Source organism: Haplochromis burtoni, unplaced genomic scaffold, assembly GCF_018398535.1.
Source record: "Haplochromis burtoni strain Fernald_Lab_line unplaced genomic scaffold, NCSU_Asbu1 Contig_136, whole genome shotgun sequence".
Taxonomy (NCBI): Eukaryota; Metazoa; Chordata; class Actinopteri; order Cichliformes; family Cichlidae; genus Haplochromis; species Haplochromis burtoni.
In genome coordinates this window covers 799,939-815,496 of record NW_024582497.1, presented here as the reverse complement: position 1 = coordinate 815,496, position 15,558 = coordinate 799,939, and the positions used below count along the sequence as shown (strand labels likewise).

The window sequence follows — 15,558 nt, the reverse complement described above, 5'->3', positions numbered from 1 at the left end:
TTAAATCCCAGTAGGAGATAACAGTTGTCATGAGAGCAGTTATCAAGCCAAGCTCACACATTAAGTGGCGTTTTACATGTAAAACTTTTTTTCTGTGCAAAATGATCCCTATGAGTGTCACCTACTTCAATCGCAGACGTCATCAGATGATGATGATAAAATGGGGATAAAAATCTATAAACAACATGAAAAATGGAACAGTAAAATGCAACACTGTTGCAAATAAGATGAGATATTAATGCTCCAGAAAGTCATTAATCTCAGGATGTAGCGCGCAGAGCAATAAAATAAACAGTTTAATTGCAGTTAATGCTGAGTGCTGCTCTTCTTGCTGCTGTTTATTTCTAATGCGATGGCTGCAGAGTTGAGCTCTGAAACTTTAAACTTCATACATTTAATCATTAGATGTTACTGTCCTATAGCCTAATAAAGGACATATAGAAATAGTTTGGTCAGCAGATCAAGGAAAAACTAATTTTATTGCCTGAGTTGCTACTCGGTGAGTTTTCTGTGCTTTAGTAGCTGCAATTCCAGTAGATTAAAACAGACTATCTTTAGCAGCTTGATACTCTCCATACTGCATCTATACATCAGTGCACAGTTTGCACTGCTGTAACTTCACAGCTGGGTTTCATTTATAATGTAAGGTAAAGCTTGAGAATTAGCACATATAAAACAAAAACTAAGCTGTCAATGAAAGAAGAAACAGATTTTTAACCAAAACTCTGAACATAACCTGCTCACTCCTACCCAGGTTATATTTTTAGCACAGGCTACCATAGTAATTTAGTGCAACAAGAGCCACTTTTATGACACAGAAAACTGACTTTAAGCTTCACCAAGTGTCACCATTAATGATCCCTTTTAAAGAACCTGCCTTTATTTTCTCCCCATTTCAAATCTGAATGCTAATTAAGCTTTCATTTAAAGCTATAAGGCTGTGATAGGCAGTCTCCAGCAGACGTTATGACCCATCGTAGCACAGATGTAAATGACCAAATTAATTATCATCCAGTTCTATTTAGTGTTTTAGTACATTACAATGAGCATACACAATACCGGGGCTCCGAACCATGTAAATGGAACCAGACCATAATTAGTGTTATTAATTATACCTTGTTTTCTCTGAAATTACAAAGCTTATGTAAAAGTGGCTGGTATATCTTCTCCTTAGACTCATGAGCAGAAAGCTGAAAATATTTGTCAGGTGTAAGTCTAGATATATAAAAAAAAAAGTGGATCCTTGTCCTGTCAAGCAATCAGGTCTTTATAAATAAAGTTCCTGTTGCTCTATATAACCTCTAAAATAACTTATAATCTCGGGTAGTATTTCTGACCATTCTGGTTGTAGTTTACTTGCCCTTTGCTAAGACACATCATGGTCTGTCTTCTTTTAATAAGGTCATGGTCTCCCGGAGCCAGAGACAACCCCTATAACGACCTGCGCTATATATGGGGAGGCTTCGCCTACCTGCAGGATATGATTGACCATGGCATTATACGGGCGCACACCTCAAAAACCCAACCACTGGGAGTTTTTGCCCAGCAAATGCCGTATCCTTGCTATGTGGATGACGCGTGAGTACAAAAGCATTGTTTTTTCTTTTCTGTCAGCCTTGTAAATAGAGGAAGAGGGAAGAGAAATACAGCAACACAATGACTTTCCACTCTGTGCCACCACACAGTTCTCCTCAGTCTCTAAGCCTAGACCTATCAGATTCCCCCTTGGAAAGCTGTTTAGTTCTATTTGTGTAACTTGCCATTTATTTATTTTATGTGTTTCCCTTCTGCTGTCACAGATCACAGACGTAGGCTCTAAGACGGGGAGCACCCTTAATTGTGTCATTGTTAAAAGTAAATAGTGAAACTCTGAAATCTAAGAGTAAATGTAGTCATGAATTGATTTTCTGCAAGAGGGAGGAAACGAGTGAAACTTAGCGAGTGGAAAAGAGAGAGGCCAAACTATTGATTTTAGTCAAACCACAGGAAATTCCTGAATAGTTGGTGGATGCTGAATTATTTAAGCAACCACTTTGAATGCCTTCCTTTTTTGTACTTCCTTTTCAACAAAGTGAGCGTAGAGCAGCGCACGTGCAACACAGCTCCATTGCATGCAAGGATTGATAGCAGCCTTCCCTCTGTGTTCTTGATGTATTTATTGATATCGCTGGCTTCTATCGTGTTTGATCATCCACCCGGGGACACAAACGACGTGGTATCACACTCAATCTTCTACGCCCATAATTTCCTCCGAGTCCAGGAAAAAAAAATCTCCTATTCGCAAAACATTATAATCCCCATTAATAAAGGAAAAACCCAGCAATGCCACCAAGAGAAAAGATAATTACCAGTGAGATTTAAGACCAACAACACAATACCCACACTTTCAGTACACGCAAAGTTATTCTCGACCCATGGGCAAATGCATTTCCAGAAATTAGGAATCTAATTTTAAAGTATTATGTGGTTTGGGTAGCACAAGATTTTCAGTAAATCAACCTTCTGGGGGTTACAGGGAACATGAAAATGATGACTTCATATGTGGGCTGCAAAACTCTACAAGCCTGCTGTTGAACAGTTTTGAAGAATATTGCCCTGCGTGATGTGTTTGTCTCGGAGAAATGAGAAACAAAACAAAACAGAGACATTTTGCTGATAGGTGATTTAGTGTAAACTACTAAACCCAGTGGAAACGTTCATTTAAAAGGTGTATTGTCATTTAAAGTTATCCATACTAAAGCGTCACATTAGTAAGCATTAAGGTTCATGGTTAACGTGCGCTTTAGAAATGCATCTGTGTAGTGTAGTGGTAAGACTCCACACCTTTGAATCACAAGTTCGATTCCCACCCTGTATCCAGTAAGGGTCCTGGCCAGATCCGCATGCTAAAACCAAGCCCTGGAATGGTGCGTCTTTGTCTTGAGCTCTGCATGTTGTCATAATTGTTCTGCAACGCATAGCATGAAAAAAATGCATTATGTTGCAGAATTTAAAAACTAGTATGTGCCTGTACAAGGCTTTTGTTAATAGGGGGTCATTTTGGCCACAGGAGCTTAGTTACACTTTATGTACGTTAAAATCCCACGATGACAGTGCGTTTCATTTATAGCCAAACTTGAGCCTGACTTTACTTCAGTTGCTTTTCCACTTTAAACATCTTAAAAGTAGCATTATTTAATGAGGTTATCTTGCTAAACAAAGTGTTTGTTTTTGTAATAATAATCCAAAATACTGTGAAATAATCTTCTTTCAGTGGACAGAATTTCCCATGGACCTCCATACAGCCCTAACACGATTAGCATAGAGTATATTTGTTATCACTGGAACTATGGCAAGCCCAGGCAAAAGAAGGAACCACAAGACATCCCATACACTGTTCAACCCCTGGAATACAGCTTTGTTAGCACTAACCCTCCTAAACCGGTGCAGTGACCATTGTTGATTAGTCGCTCAACACCACCCTCAAACAAGAGGACAGCTACACACCGGATTTCACGTCATGAACTCGCATCATGAACAATAACAGTGAGGATCCAGCAGAACTGCAGAAATTTATAACACTGTAAATAAAACATTAGCGTCAGCACCTACAATCAGTCCTTGCACTATTGGCCCCTCCCCTTAGACTCCAACAGTACTTTTTTGCCCTTTGGAGCAGCTTATACCCTAAAGCTGTTCAAACTTTATAATTATCAAGCCGTGTAATGTGTTTCAGAGCTCCCATTGGCACAAACATAAAGTGGGTGGGACTAAAGGACACAATGAGCATGTTCGGATGCAGTTAATGGCTTCTATCTTTGATATACAGCATTCTTTTATGATACAGAACCCGACTTTTCACTGAAAACGACTCCGAGAACCACCAAGAATACAAAACCTGCAGATTGGAAAATGACTCTACTTGTTTTTATCACTATAGTAACAACAGCTAGCAGATTTTATTTTTTAAGTTTGCTGTTAATCCACGAAATCAGAGCCACAATTTCCCTCTGGTCAGCTTTTTGCTGTGATCTTAAATTAGACAGTCATGGTGCAGCTTATTGGTACACATTGGCCTCTTTGCTTCGGCGGACATCTTCCTTAAAAACAAAGGATTAATAAATACAGATGATAAAAAGGAGCCGTAAACCACAGCAGTACCCCCTCATTCACTCCACCATTTACTCTTTCCTCTGCAGAGACATTTGGGCATTTCTATGAATTATTAACACTCGAAAACTGCTTCTTCTGTTATAAATAATAGAGAGTGAAATCACACAAAGGCAGATGCGCTTAGACACGGAGAGGCATGATGGGGAGGAACTTTGCTGGTAATTGTTTTCATCGTGAACTGTGTGTTACCAGGCAGAAAGAAGGAAAGGACACTGCGCATTTAGATGGCTATTAGTTCTTATTTCTGATTTTAAAATGTTATTTAAAAAGAACATAGTCTTTGGATGAATCATGTCCTGTTCAGAAAGTAGTGCTCTCCACCTAGAAGGCATAAGATGCGTTGTATAAATGCATGGCATAAAAAATACAGTTTTAAAGTATAATATGTTTTAGTATTTAGGTTTTTTTCTTCTTCACATTGGTGGTGATTTAGTTTGAGTATATGATATTAATACAACAGGAAATGTTATGACAACAGCCCAGGAAGCCGTTGCCAATGACATCATTAGTTTCTGTCAGACCGTATCGTCATTTTTTTATTATCTTTGTAGGTCTGCTTTTAATCTCACGTAAACAATATTTCTACTCCGCTGATAAACTTCAGCTAAGAAGCCAGTATTATCTGCGCTGACCCCCAACCCTCATCATCAGACCTGCCTCGCAAATAATTTCCTTTTCGTGTCCCTCATTTCCTCCTAGCTTTTGGCAGCGGCGCGCGCTCAACGAGCTACGAGCAATCTGGACTCCTTCAGCCACAGCTGACCCTGTTGGCATTTTGAAATTGAGATAACTAAACTGCATTAGCTCCCACTGTCTTCATATTCACACTGTGTACAGGACTGCAATGACAGTGCAGGATAAAGCCTGACCCCTGCGGGCTCTGATAGCACATAAACAGACCCTTTATCAGCGGCCTCTGAGCCATTGCAGGCTCTTGAATCAGAGGCATGCCTTGTTTGGATCCTAAGGCTGTGCTCCCCATCAATAGGTCTTTCACATTCACATGGGTTTGATGTTAGATAATAGTGGCCGGCACTGAACGTGCCAAATACGCAAGGATGTGTTGGGGAATACGCTTTTGTCCATCTTCAGTGGCTAATTAACCCGACGTGTGCACCGTTACTACTGAGAGGGCCTGAAAAAGCCGAGCATAATTAGAACATCTGACGCTTGTAACAAGCAAAAATCTGCAATTGATGTTTTGTTTCATGTTTATAGTGTTTCTGTGCTGTGCAGCGACAAGCTGTATTAATGATATCAGAAAATATTCCCAGCATGACTCCCTGTACACTGAAAGAGCCTTTTGTCACCGCGGCTGAAAAGAAGCTTTTAATGCTGGATAGTGTAATTCCAGCTTCCCAAAAATCATTTCTCCCTGTTTACAGGGGATGGGGAACAGAAGGTGCATGTATTGATTTGGTGTCTAATACAAAATACAAAAAAATACATCTGACAGCAGGATACTGGGGAATTTTTTGTTGCAAAAACTCTGTGCAGTGTGCAGAAATTGACATACTGGTTAAAACTATACTCCAGTTCCAGATGACAGTTTTTCTTAATGGTTTAGATATACGGTTGGCCCAGCATCACACTCAAGCCCAGAGAAGGATGCTGCTTCAGCTGATCAATCTACTGTTCACTGAAGACTCATTAGAAATGGTCTGAGTGGAAAAATTGCTGTGAAAAAGCAATTCTTAAGTAATGGAAACTGATGCCAAAATTATACAGCAAGTCTTATAGAGCAGCGGCCCCCACCCCCCGGGCCACGGACTGGTACCGGTCTGTGAGTTGTTTGGTACCGGGCCGTGAGAGTTGAGGCTCAGGTTTGAAATTTATTGTTTTTTGTCGTTATTTTTTTATTGTTTTTATCGTTTCCCTGGGTCTTTTCCCTTGTGTTATGACTAAATCTTCTCTTTTTTGATGTTATTTTGTTGTATTTATCCGCGACACATTAAAGGCCGGTCCGTGAAAATATTGTCAGACATAAATCGGTCCGTGGCGCTAAATGGTTGGGGAGCGCTGTTATAGACGGATGAATCTAAATGTGAAATTTTTGGTGTAAACTGTCATCAGTATGTACAGAGGAGGTACAATAACAGTGAGAGTGTGAGGGCGTATGGTGGAGGCTCTCCCACAGTTTGGGGCTCCATTCCAACCAGCCATGTTAAAAATCTTGTCAAAATTGATGTTACTATGAAAAAAGGAAAGGTCTGACGTATGGTGACCAATAAATCCTAAAAAGCATCAGATGATTCCCAACAGACACCAAAAGAAAACACAGTGGGACACCATCAGTCATGGATTGGCCTCCCCAGAGCCCGGACCTCAACTTTATTGAAGCAGAATAGGATCAAAGCCAAGATCTAAAGAAGCGTTTTAAATGTCCTTAAAGAACTTAAAGAAATTAGATGCTACTAACAGAATTTAGGCCATGTCACCAAATATTGACTTTTAGGCTTATTAGAATTGTACAAACTCCTTTGCCTCATATACTGTATTTGTTTCAATAAATCCCTGCACCCATTCCTATTTTCCTAGAAAAATATAAAAAACGTGGGGTAGCTCAAGACTGCTCTTTAATTAAAAAAAAGATGTATTTTTACTCTATGCACTGTGTAAAACACCACTCCTTTCTGTTCTTTATTTTCTTGTATTAAAAGCATTCATCCAAACAAATCAGCACTTAGGGAAATCAAATTGCAGCTTTCAAACGTTTGTTGACAGTGTTTTAGAAAAATCACCGGGAGTAGAAGAAGCAATTAGTTTGAACCACCCCCAAAAGCATTTTATTTCATTCCTGAGTGGGAATGCTGCAAATCATGTATTCCCACAAATATACAAATATGCAGGCATTTGAAAGTGTGCAAACTCCTCTTCAGTGTGTTTAGTAAATTTGCAAAATTATTAAAATCAGAAGCTAAAATGTATATTTTAAATTTTTAAAAAGGCACACAGCTTTCGATATAACATCCTGTGGTTCACACTCAATCATCCCACTGCCACAAACTTCCAGGAGCTCTCTGTAGAAATGTCTGATGAAATTGTTGCAAAGGATAGGTCAGGGGAAGAATATAAACCCATTTCTATGTCTTGTAGTGTTCCCAGGAGCACAGTGGCTTCAGTAATTGTGAACTGAAAGAAGTTTGAAACCATCCAGACTCCACCTTGGGTTAGCTATTTGGCCAAAGTGAGTAAGCAAGCAAGAAGGGCCTTGGTCAAGAGGCCAGTGGTCTCTCTAATAGTGCTTCACAAGTCCTCTGCAGAGATGGGAGACCTGCCAGAATTATGACCATCTCAGCAGCACTCCATCAGACCTCTATGGCAGTAGTAGCTAGTTGGAAAGCACTTTTAAGACAAGGACATACGATGACCCACTTTGAGTGTGCCAACAGTGAAATCTGTCTGAGAACATGAGCAAAAGGATTCTTTGGTGAGATTACATGAGTGCTGACCTCTTGGAAAGTCATCACCTGGCTGCTTCCATCCCTCCACTGAACCATTGTGGTGGTGTTTCGTGTGTGATTACAACTAAACACAGACCGACACATAAAGAACATCTGCTCTGGCATGCAGGCTGAGACTGGGACGATGGTTCAGAGCACACATTAGTTAGTGCACGTTATAAGGAAGCAAAGCCGCAGACTAATATAATATGGATAAGTCAAATCTAAAACTGTAAAATATAAAAAAGAATCAGTAGCACTTTAATATAATGTCACACTATTAAGCATTATTAAGGTATTAGGAAGCGCTTAATTCATCATTTATTTAGCATTACGCCTCCTTAGTATGCCATTTAAAAATTATGTTATTATATTATTATGACTTTGATTATGATTAGGATAGCATTAAATGGCATACTCAGGAGGAGTAATGTTAAATAAATGATGATCTTAGAAATACATTTTTACTTAGTCTGAACTCTGTGAACATGATCCACCTTAAATTTTATTTATTTGATATATTGATTTTTATTTGTTACAAGTCTTAGTTTCTTCTTTTCTTTTTTCTTTTATATTTAGTATTATGAAACCAGCACATCACCATCAGTTGTTATCATCTTTAATACTTTAGTCTTTCTCTAAAAGAAGACGGATTTTAAAATTGTATGTTTTGTAAGTCTAATATATAAATTGGTAATGCAATTCTTCTTTTCTGTGTCTGATCTTGCTGTTAAAAATGAAAAACAGCATGCATTTACATCCTCTTTGTGTCAGAACATAGATAGGTATTTTTTAAAATTGTGTTAGCTTAAAAGTAATCCATATGTATAAATATAAACCCGTTTTCTTCTATAAATTTCTCAGCTGAATGAATTTAACAATATATCTTTTTTGAAACTGAGACAAGAACCTATTTTTATTTTATTTTATTTTATTTTTTTTACTATAGTTCTCTATTCTCCCGGGAGGCTGTGCTCTGCTATCTCTCGATTTACTGAGGAATCAGTCTTCTAGCTTTCCTAAATTTAGGTCAGCCTGCCAATGTAATGGGAGCCCCGTAACACAGACCTGCCTGGAGTTCTATTACTTAAGCAAGTTTGATCGATCCGCAAATGTATAATTCAAAAGCATCTGGTGGCAAGGTTGTCAGAGTCAGACACAGTGTGCATGACTGATTTCTCTGCCTCCGGTGTGAGAAGTCACAGAAGGAGTTAACTCATGCAGACTGTCAGCTGTTACAGAGATGTTAGGGTAGAATCGGGAGCAGATAATGCCTGAATTAGTATTCACCTTGAAGCACTCGCTACTTGAGGCTGCTTACCTCCCTAGAAAAGGTGCTAATGTATCAATTTGCTCAGTGTATTGATTCTGTGATCTCCTCAAGTGGAATTTTTGGGGTTCAAAGAAGAGATTTTATTTATGTAATCTTATATAGGATTTTGGATTTAGTTGCTCTGGTGTCTGAGCCTCTTGAAACTCTGTGTCAACCAATCCTTTCCTGCAGCGTTCCAGACCTCGTTTGAAAAGTGATCCATCCCGCGAGGGCAAGCGAGCATCCACAAAAAGCAAGCGTGTCTCTCTCTCTCTCTGTCGTTCAGGCTCTCGTGTAGCAGAGCTTCCTTCACGGTTTAAACGCTTATTTTTATTAAGTGTCCAGAACTTTTACACAAGTTTGTGAAATATAAACACAGGTTTAAGAAAACAATTAGCAGCTGTTTGAAAATTGAAAGCAAGACAGAAATAACACATTCAAAATCACCTCTTCAACAGCACTTATGCAGAGCTAACTAGCAATTAAGTGAAGTACTTGTTTGAGGTAAGTGTTCGAACTTGGCAAGTCTTAAAAATAACTTGTCAGGACTCGCAGGAGATATTTATTCTAAAGCAGCTCCGTGCTCTCAAACACAGCACGTTCACTTTGTGCTTCATCCGTTCATCTGTGCTCAGCGCTGCTTTGCTTGCATTACACCCTCAATATTTATGGAATGCAAACACAAGCGGTGTGTAGAGTTTATACTTTGTCAGAATGTATTTGATATCTCTCCTTCACTGTCTAATAAAGCAAAGGAAGCACTTTGTTATATTGGCAGTGGGGAAGATATTGACATGGCATTTTGGTGGCATTATAGAGCCGGTTTAATATCCCCTTATTGTGTTGTAACAGCATCAAATCATACATCATCTCTGGCATGAGGTGAAGCACTAAATGCCCAATTGAGCTGATGCACCAAGTTTATAAAAGGTTAGCTCGGCGTAAAAATGAAAACACCTCAAAGGTATTGAGCCAGGCTGTAACAGAAGTTAAAATTTGAAAAAATGTAGGTGGAGAATAAATAAAACAAAATGTATATGATGTAAAAAAGCATCTGGACATCGTTTCGTGCATGGAGAATGAGTAATTGTGAAGAGTGTCCTCTTGTAGCGTAGCAGTTCTGATGTTCTTTGCTCGTTCTCTCCTGTACCCAGCTTCATTCGGAGTATTGGAAGCATTCTCCCCATGTTCCTGATACTGGCCTTCATGTACACCGTGTGCATGACCATCAAGGGTTTGGTGCTGGAGAAGGAACTCCGGCTCAAGGAAGTACTGCGCGCTGTTGGTGTGCAAAACGGCGCTCTTTGGTTTTCAGTGCTCACGGAGAACATCGTTCTGCTAGTCGTTCCCTGTGCGCTCATAAGTGTCATGGTTAAGGTCAGTAGAAAGGAGTCGCTCGGTGAAAAGCAGCCAAACACAAAGCATACGATGTAAGGATGTATGATACATTAAAACACTATAAATTCACAGTGCTGCTACGTCAGACCAAGAAAAAATACACATCCGGTAAATTTACTGTCCTTGGTCACAAGTTGTTCGGGTCACGACATTGTTTATGCTTTGTGTTTTGCTAAGCCCGCCGTTGTTAATCAGAACGAATTGCCGTGCACAGAATCAAATCTCGACGGATGATTCTTGGATGATTAGGCCTCTCCTGCTAATGAAATCAGCACGCAACACAATCCTGCAAGATGTATTTAAAATTCAAGATGTAATCGCGACCTGCTTTTAATCTGAGAAGTGCATTTTTATCATTCAGTAGCCAAGAAAATGGATATTTACTCTTTTTTTGCCACTTGGATGTTGCACGCTAATTTTACATGACATTTAATTTTAACTGTAAGGGGAGGGTGAGGGTAGTAACTGACACATACTTGATGGACCAGTGTGGACCTCAGTATTCTTTGCAGCCCTGTATCTGGACAGCTAAGACAAATTAGAACAAGTAATACTAAAAGCTGGCCTAAACAAAACTGCATTCCTCGGATAGAATTCGAAAGAACAGCAGAGATAGCGCCGCTTTATATAGTTTAATTATTTAACAGTATTTACATTTGCTGTATCTGATATTCTGCCAGCCATCTAATACATTTGTAATGTACACTGGGTCAATAAAATGAAAACAACAGTACAATCGAGTAGTGCACCTCTGCACTGCAGAGCTCCTGGTGTATAATGAATTGTAAGTTTAATCATCAGGTAGGTGTAACATCACGTCATAAACAAAAGAAGATGCTATTATTCCCAAAGAGGGTAAAGAAGCAATAGGCATGCACGATTATGTCTTTCTTTGTTAGCAAGGATCTAAATATGAGAAATGAAAATAGTTGTTTGACTCCACATCTATTGATCTCGTGTAGACTCGCTGGTTGCTTATCAGCGTGAGCCATCCACAGCTTGAAAAAATCAATTAAGAAATAACAAGAAATCATCGTTATCATAAAAAAGGAGGCCGTTCACGCCTTTGATGGCGCACAATGGCAGCAGCGCCGTTGTTGGTCTCCTTTAGCTAGAGCGTGTTCTTCAACAGCCCCTTGTTTTGTAGGCGTAGTTAATGAAATAAAAAAGGATGGTTATTTAAGATTGGCCTAATCAATTTTTGCAGTTTAATTGGAAAATGTGGCTGGTAAATAAAAAGTGATATTTGAACAGCTGGATGAAATGTAATTTCCCATCAGCCTAATGTGTTTGCAAGCCATCAACAATTTGTAAACATTAATAACAATAAATTGAGTTAGTCGAGTGCCTTGGAGGAGCAACTGCACGCGGGATGTGTATTCAGATCACGGGCCCATTCTAAATGATAATTTCACAGCCATTTTCAGCACATTAATAATAATAGCAAATCAAATGGTAATTATCATAAGGCTGTATCTGGATTAGGTGTGACAACAACCGGTTTTGTCATCTGCACCTGAGTCCTCTGTCATTTTACACTTGTTTCCTCTTTCATTACGGAGGAAGTAATGCGTTTACCGTTTGGCATCCAGATGGATGTATTTACACACTTGGTTCTTATCTGAAATCAGCTGAATCAAGTTGTTTATTTGATGAGATTTTGGGCTACTAAAACTAACACCGATCAGCGCGAATCAATACGCATTTACTCTCCCGAGCAGTGTATTGTTCTTGTTCCCATAACACGAAATCACCTTGCAAAATGTTTTGATGTGTTTGCGCTCGGTCATTAAAACCGGATTAATTTGTTGTGCAGAAGAGCTGAAAAAAAGAGAGCAAACGACAACGTCAGAGACCACCTTCACAGTCGGAAAGGCCACTGATATCTGATTAATAACTCGGGCACACACAACAAAATAAATAGAAAGTAAAACTACTTGTTAAAGTGCGAGTGGTGAAACACGACTCTTAAATGTTTTAAAAGTACTTTTATTTCATTCTCTGTTATGTAGTTCCCCTGTTGATTAGCAATCTAAATACAAAACCTGTGTTAAAAACATACAGAGCTTTTATATGATAAACTAGCAATTAACATGAAAAGCATCCAAACGTATACATTACTGCTACAAAAAAGGATTTTAGGATTTTATTACATACTCAATGAAAATTGTAATTGCAGCATTTTTACTTACATCTCGCAATGTTCAATTTTTCACTTTAACGTGTTTTTTTTTCCAGCTTCTGGAGTAAAAAATGTAACAAATGTATTTCATCTACAAAAATAAGTACTTAGTGTGAAAAGGACTGCCTTTAGCTGTTGTTTTAGCCCCTTTCAGGTCATTGTTTTGGTTTTATTCCCCTGCAGTTTGCTTCATGCAATCATTTATAACTGCAAGCAGCTGCATTCAGCAAAAAGAAGAATAAAACCCTGTATTCCTAAATTCTAGCACCAACACCGATTTAGTGTTTGAATGCTCTTTTTAAAGATTTTGACCATCACCACCTTGTTTTTTTTGACACGCAAGCAGTCCTGTGTTGCCAAAACATCCAATCGCAAAGTGTACCCTGCTCTGTCCTTTGTTTTACCCTAAATATCACCATCATTTATAAGACTATATATAAGACTTTAAACTTATTTAAAAAACATCGAGAGTTTTCAGTAAGGTCATAAATGAGCTCTATAGGATTTTCTCATAGACCTACATAATTTGTAGCATACAGTTTGTAGTATTGTCAGTGTCGTTGTTTCCACTGCCGCCCAGCTGGATAAGCGATGCTAATTAAACTCAGAAAGAAAAAAAAAAATCCACCCAACAAGCCAAAAAAGCCATCTAGTTTCCCTTCTTCATCTAGTTGAGTCATGTCTGGCAAAAGGCCACGTATGACCTCTTCACTGGAAAAGGGAAATGACAAGAGCTTGTAATGGAAATCTTCAAGGGACCGTTATTACACGCAGTATGAGGAGCAGTACATTCAATCCAAGCTTCAAAGAATAAATGGGTGAACGCCTGCATGACATTTTTGTCAGCGACCCTCGCGTGACCCCACCCTTCCACACATCTCACAACTTATCACTTTCCAGCGCTGACCTTTCTATATCAGCCACTTCTTAGAATTTGACTTGCGCAGTGACTAGATTGACTTTTTCTTATTTAGAAATTATTTTTTTTTACACTTCAAGGACATTTTTCTTGCACACAATGAGCAAAACATAAAAATAGTTGCCTGATTAGTGTATATATAGTGTATGATGTGAAAGGAAAATTGATTATTCAAAGAATTAATGCTATTACGTAGAAGTCACAAAGTATGCAGATTTAAGAAAATGGAAAAAAAGTGCGATATTATCACCAGTTACTGTGCAGATTTAACACCAGATTTAAGTATCTGGGCTGGGCTGGCTTCTCTCCACCTTTCAGGTTCCTCCGTTCGCTGGGAAGCTCCCTCCCCTTATACATGACTTTAGCCTGGATCTACTCTGTCGCCATGATCATTAAGGGTATCGTCGCAGAGAAAGAAGCCAGGCTTAAGGAGACAATGAGGATCATGGGCTTGAGAAGCGACATCTATTGGCTGAGCTGGGCAGTTTCCAGTGTGCTGCTGCTGGCTGTCAGCTCTCTCCTCCTTACCCTTATACTCAAGGTGATTCCACAATGATTAAACGATGATTCACTGAGGAGGACCCACAACTACTTTTAGAGAGTTTTTTTTTTTTTTTGCTTATCAAGAACTCCTGAAGGTTCATGATAAATTGTTAATCAGGAGTGAAACCTAAGCACTAAAAGAAGATAATTTTACCGTGATGCTAACACAAGTTCATTTAGGCCGTCTAAATGTAGAAGCTCTACAATGAACAATCGTACAACTCCCTCAAACGGCGTCCTCTGTAAAGATGTGAATCGTAATTGCATTCGTTACAATAGCACCATTATCCCAAGAGTTCAAGTGGCTCTTTGAATTAAATTTTGACGAAGAAATCAGCATCACTGCTCACTGAGGGAGTCTGGTTCATTTGCGAGGAGCTCTCTAAAACTAGACAAGGGTCCTCCTTCAAAGTGGCAGAGTGAAAGAGTGACATGTTTAGGGATTTTTTAGATTATGTTATACAATATACAGTCAGCTGAGAAAATATGCCAGAGGATCGTCAAACAGCTTTCACTCTGAATCCTCCTGCTTGCTTGATTCTGCAATGATAACCTCCTGGATTCCCCACCTGTTTGTTATTGGATATCAAATTACATGTTTACTTTCCTCTGTTATTTCCCCCCCACTCCCACTCAATTCTTTTCACACAGTACGGCAAAATCCTCCAATACAGCGACCCCTCAGTGATCTTTGTCTTCTTCCTGGTGTTCTGCGTGGCCACCATCTCTCAGTGCTTCTTCATTAGCGTCTTCTTCTCTAAGGCCAACTTAGCAGCGGCGTGCGGTGGCCTCATCTACTTTGTCCTCTACCTGCCGCACGTCCTCTGCTACGCCTGGAGGGACGTGATGGGTTTCGGGGCCAAGGTTGCTGTGGTAAGACCGTCTTTAGCTGACACAGTTTTTAATATCTCCCCCTGCTGTTATTATACACGAGGGCTGACTGTACTCTGAGTTATATTCCCAGGTTGTGTTTTCTCGCCACTATAATCACACCGTGTCAGTCAGAGTTGCTTGTTTTTAAAAGAAATCTCGTTCTTATGCCTTTTAAATCCAAAAAGAAATAACTTTGACTTCACTGGTGCAGCTTGTTATGAAAGGAAGCTTTTTTCGTCTCCCGATAATAAGGTGCGAGCCTTCAAGATGAATTAAAGGGTCCAGTGACATTAAAATTACTACAAATTGTATTTATTGTCCATAATGTGACAGTGAATTGTTTGCTGCTTGTTGAGGCTGACATATTTCGCACAATACTGAAGATTTCTTTATGAAACAAACAAAAAAACGGGCATGCTCAAGTGACAGAAACATGAGACGTTTACCTGAAAGAAGAGACGAGGAAGTTGTTGATTTTTCTCCCATCCTCAGAGGGATAAAGATAAATTGTGTACCATTGCTCAACTTTCAGCGTAGCCTTTCTGCGTGACCTTTATGGTAGCGCTGGTATCATTTGTCCTCGAGCTGTCTTTTGCAGACAAAGGCACGCAATATCTTGAATCTTCATTGCAGCGTGTGCAAGTGCGTCTTCACAGAATTTTAATCAGGCCCGCCTTTTCTTTCATGTCACTTCGAGCGATGCGGTACCAGCCGTGGGTGGCCGGTCTTGTGTATC

At 39.4% G+C, this 15,558-nt stretch overlaps 1 protein-coding gene across 2 annotated transcripts in view; it reads left to right on the top strand.

The window, feature by feature from the left end:
* Window positions 1–15,558, top strand: part of LOC102294278 (phospholipid-transporting ATPase ABCA1) — a 184,842-nt gene that overhangs the window by 49,405 nt on the left and 119,879 nt on the right. The window contains exons 14-16 of one of the 2 annotated variants that reach the window (XM_042224376.1): window positions 1,402–1,578; window positions 10,062–10,284; window positions 14,601–14,822. In XM_042224376.1, the coding sequence (XP_042080310.1) occupies window positions 1,402–1,578; window positions 10,062–10,284; window positions 14,601–14,822 (622 nt within the window). Of the gene's footprint in view, window positions 1–1,401; window positions 1,579–10,061; window positions 10,285–13,724; window positions 13,948–14,600; window positions 14,823–15,558 lie in introns of both variants that reach the window. The other variant, XM_042224377.1, reaches the window with a different exon arrangement.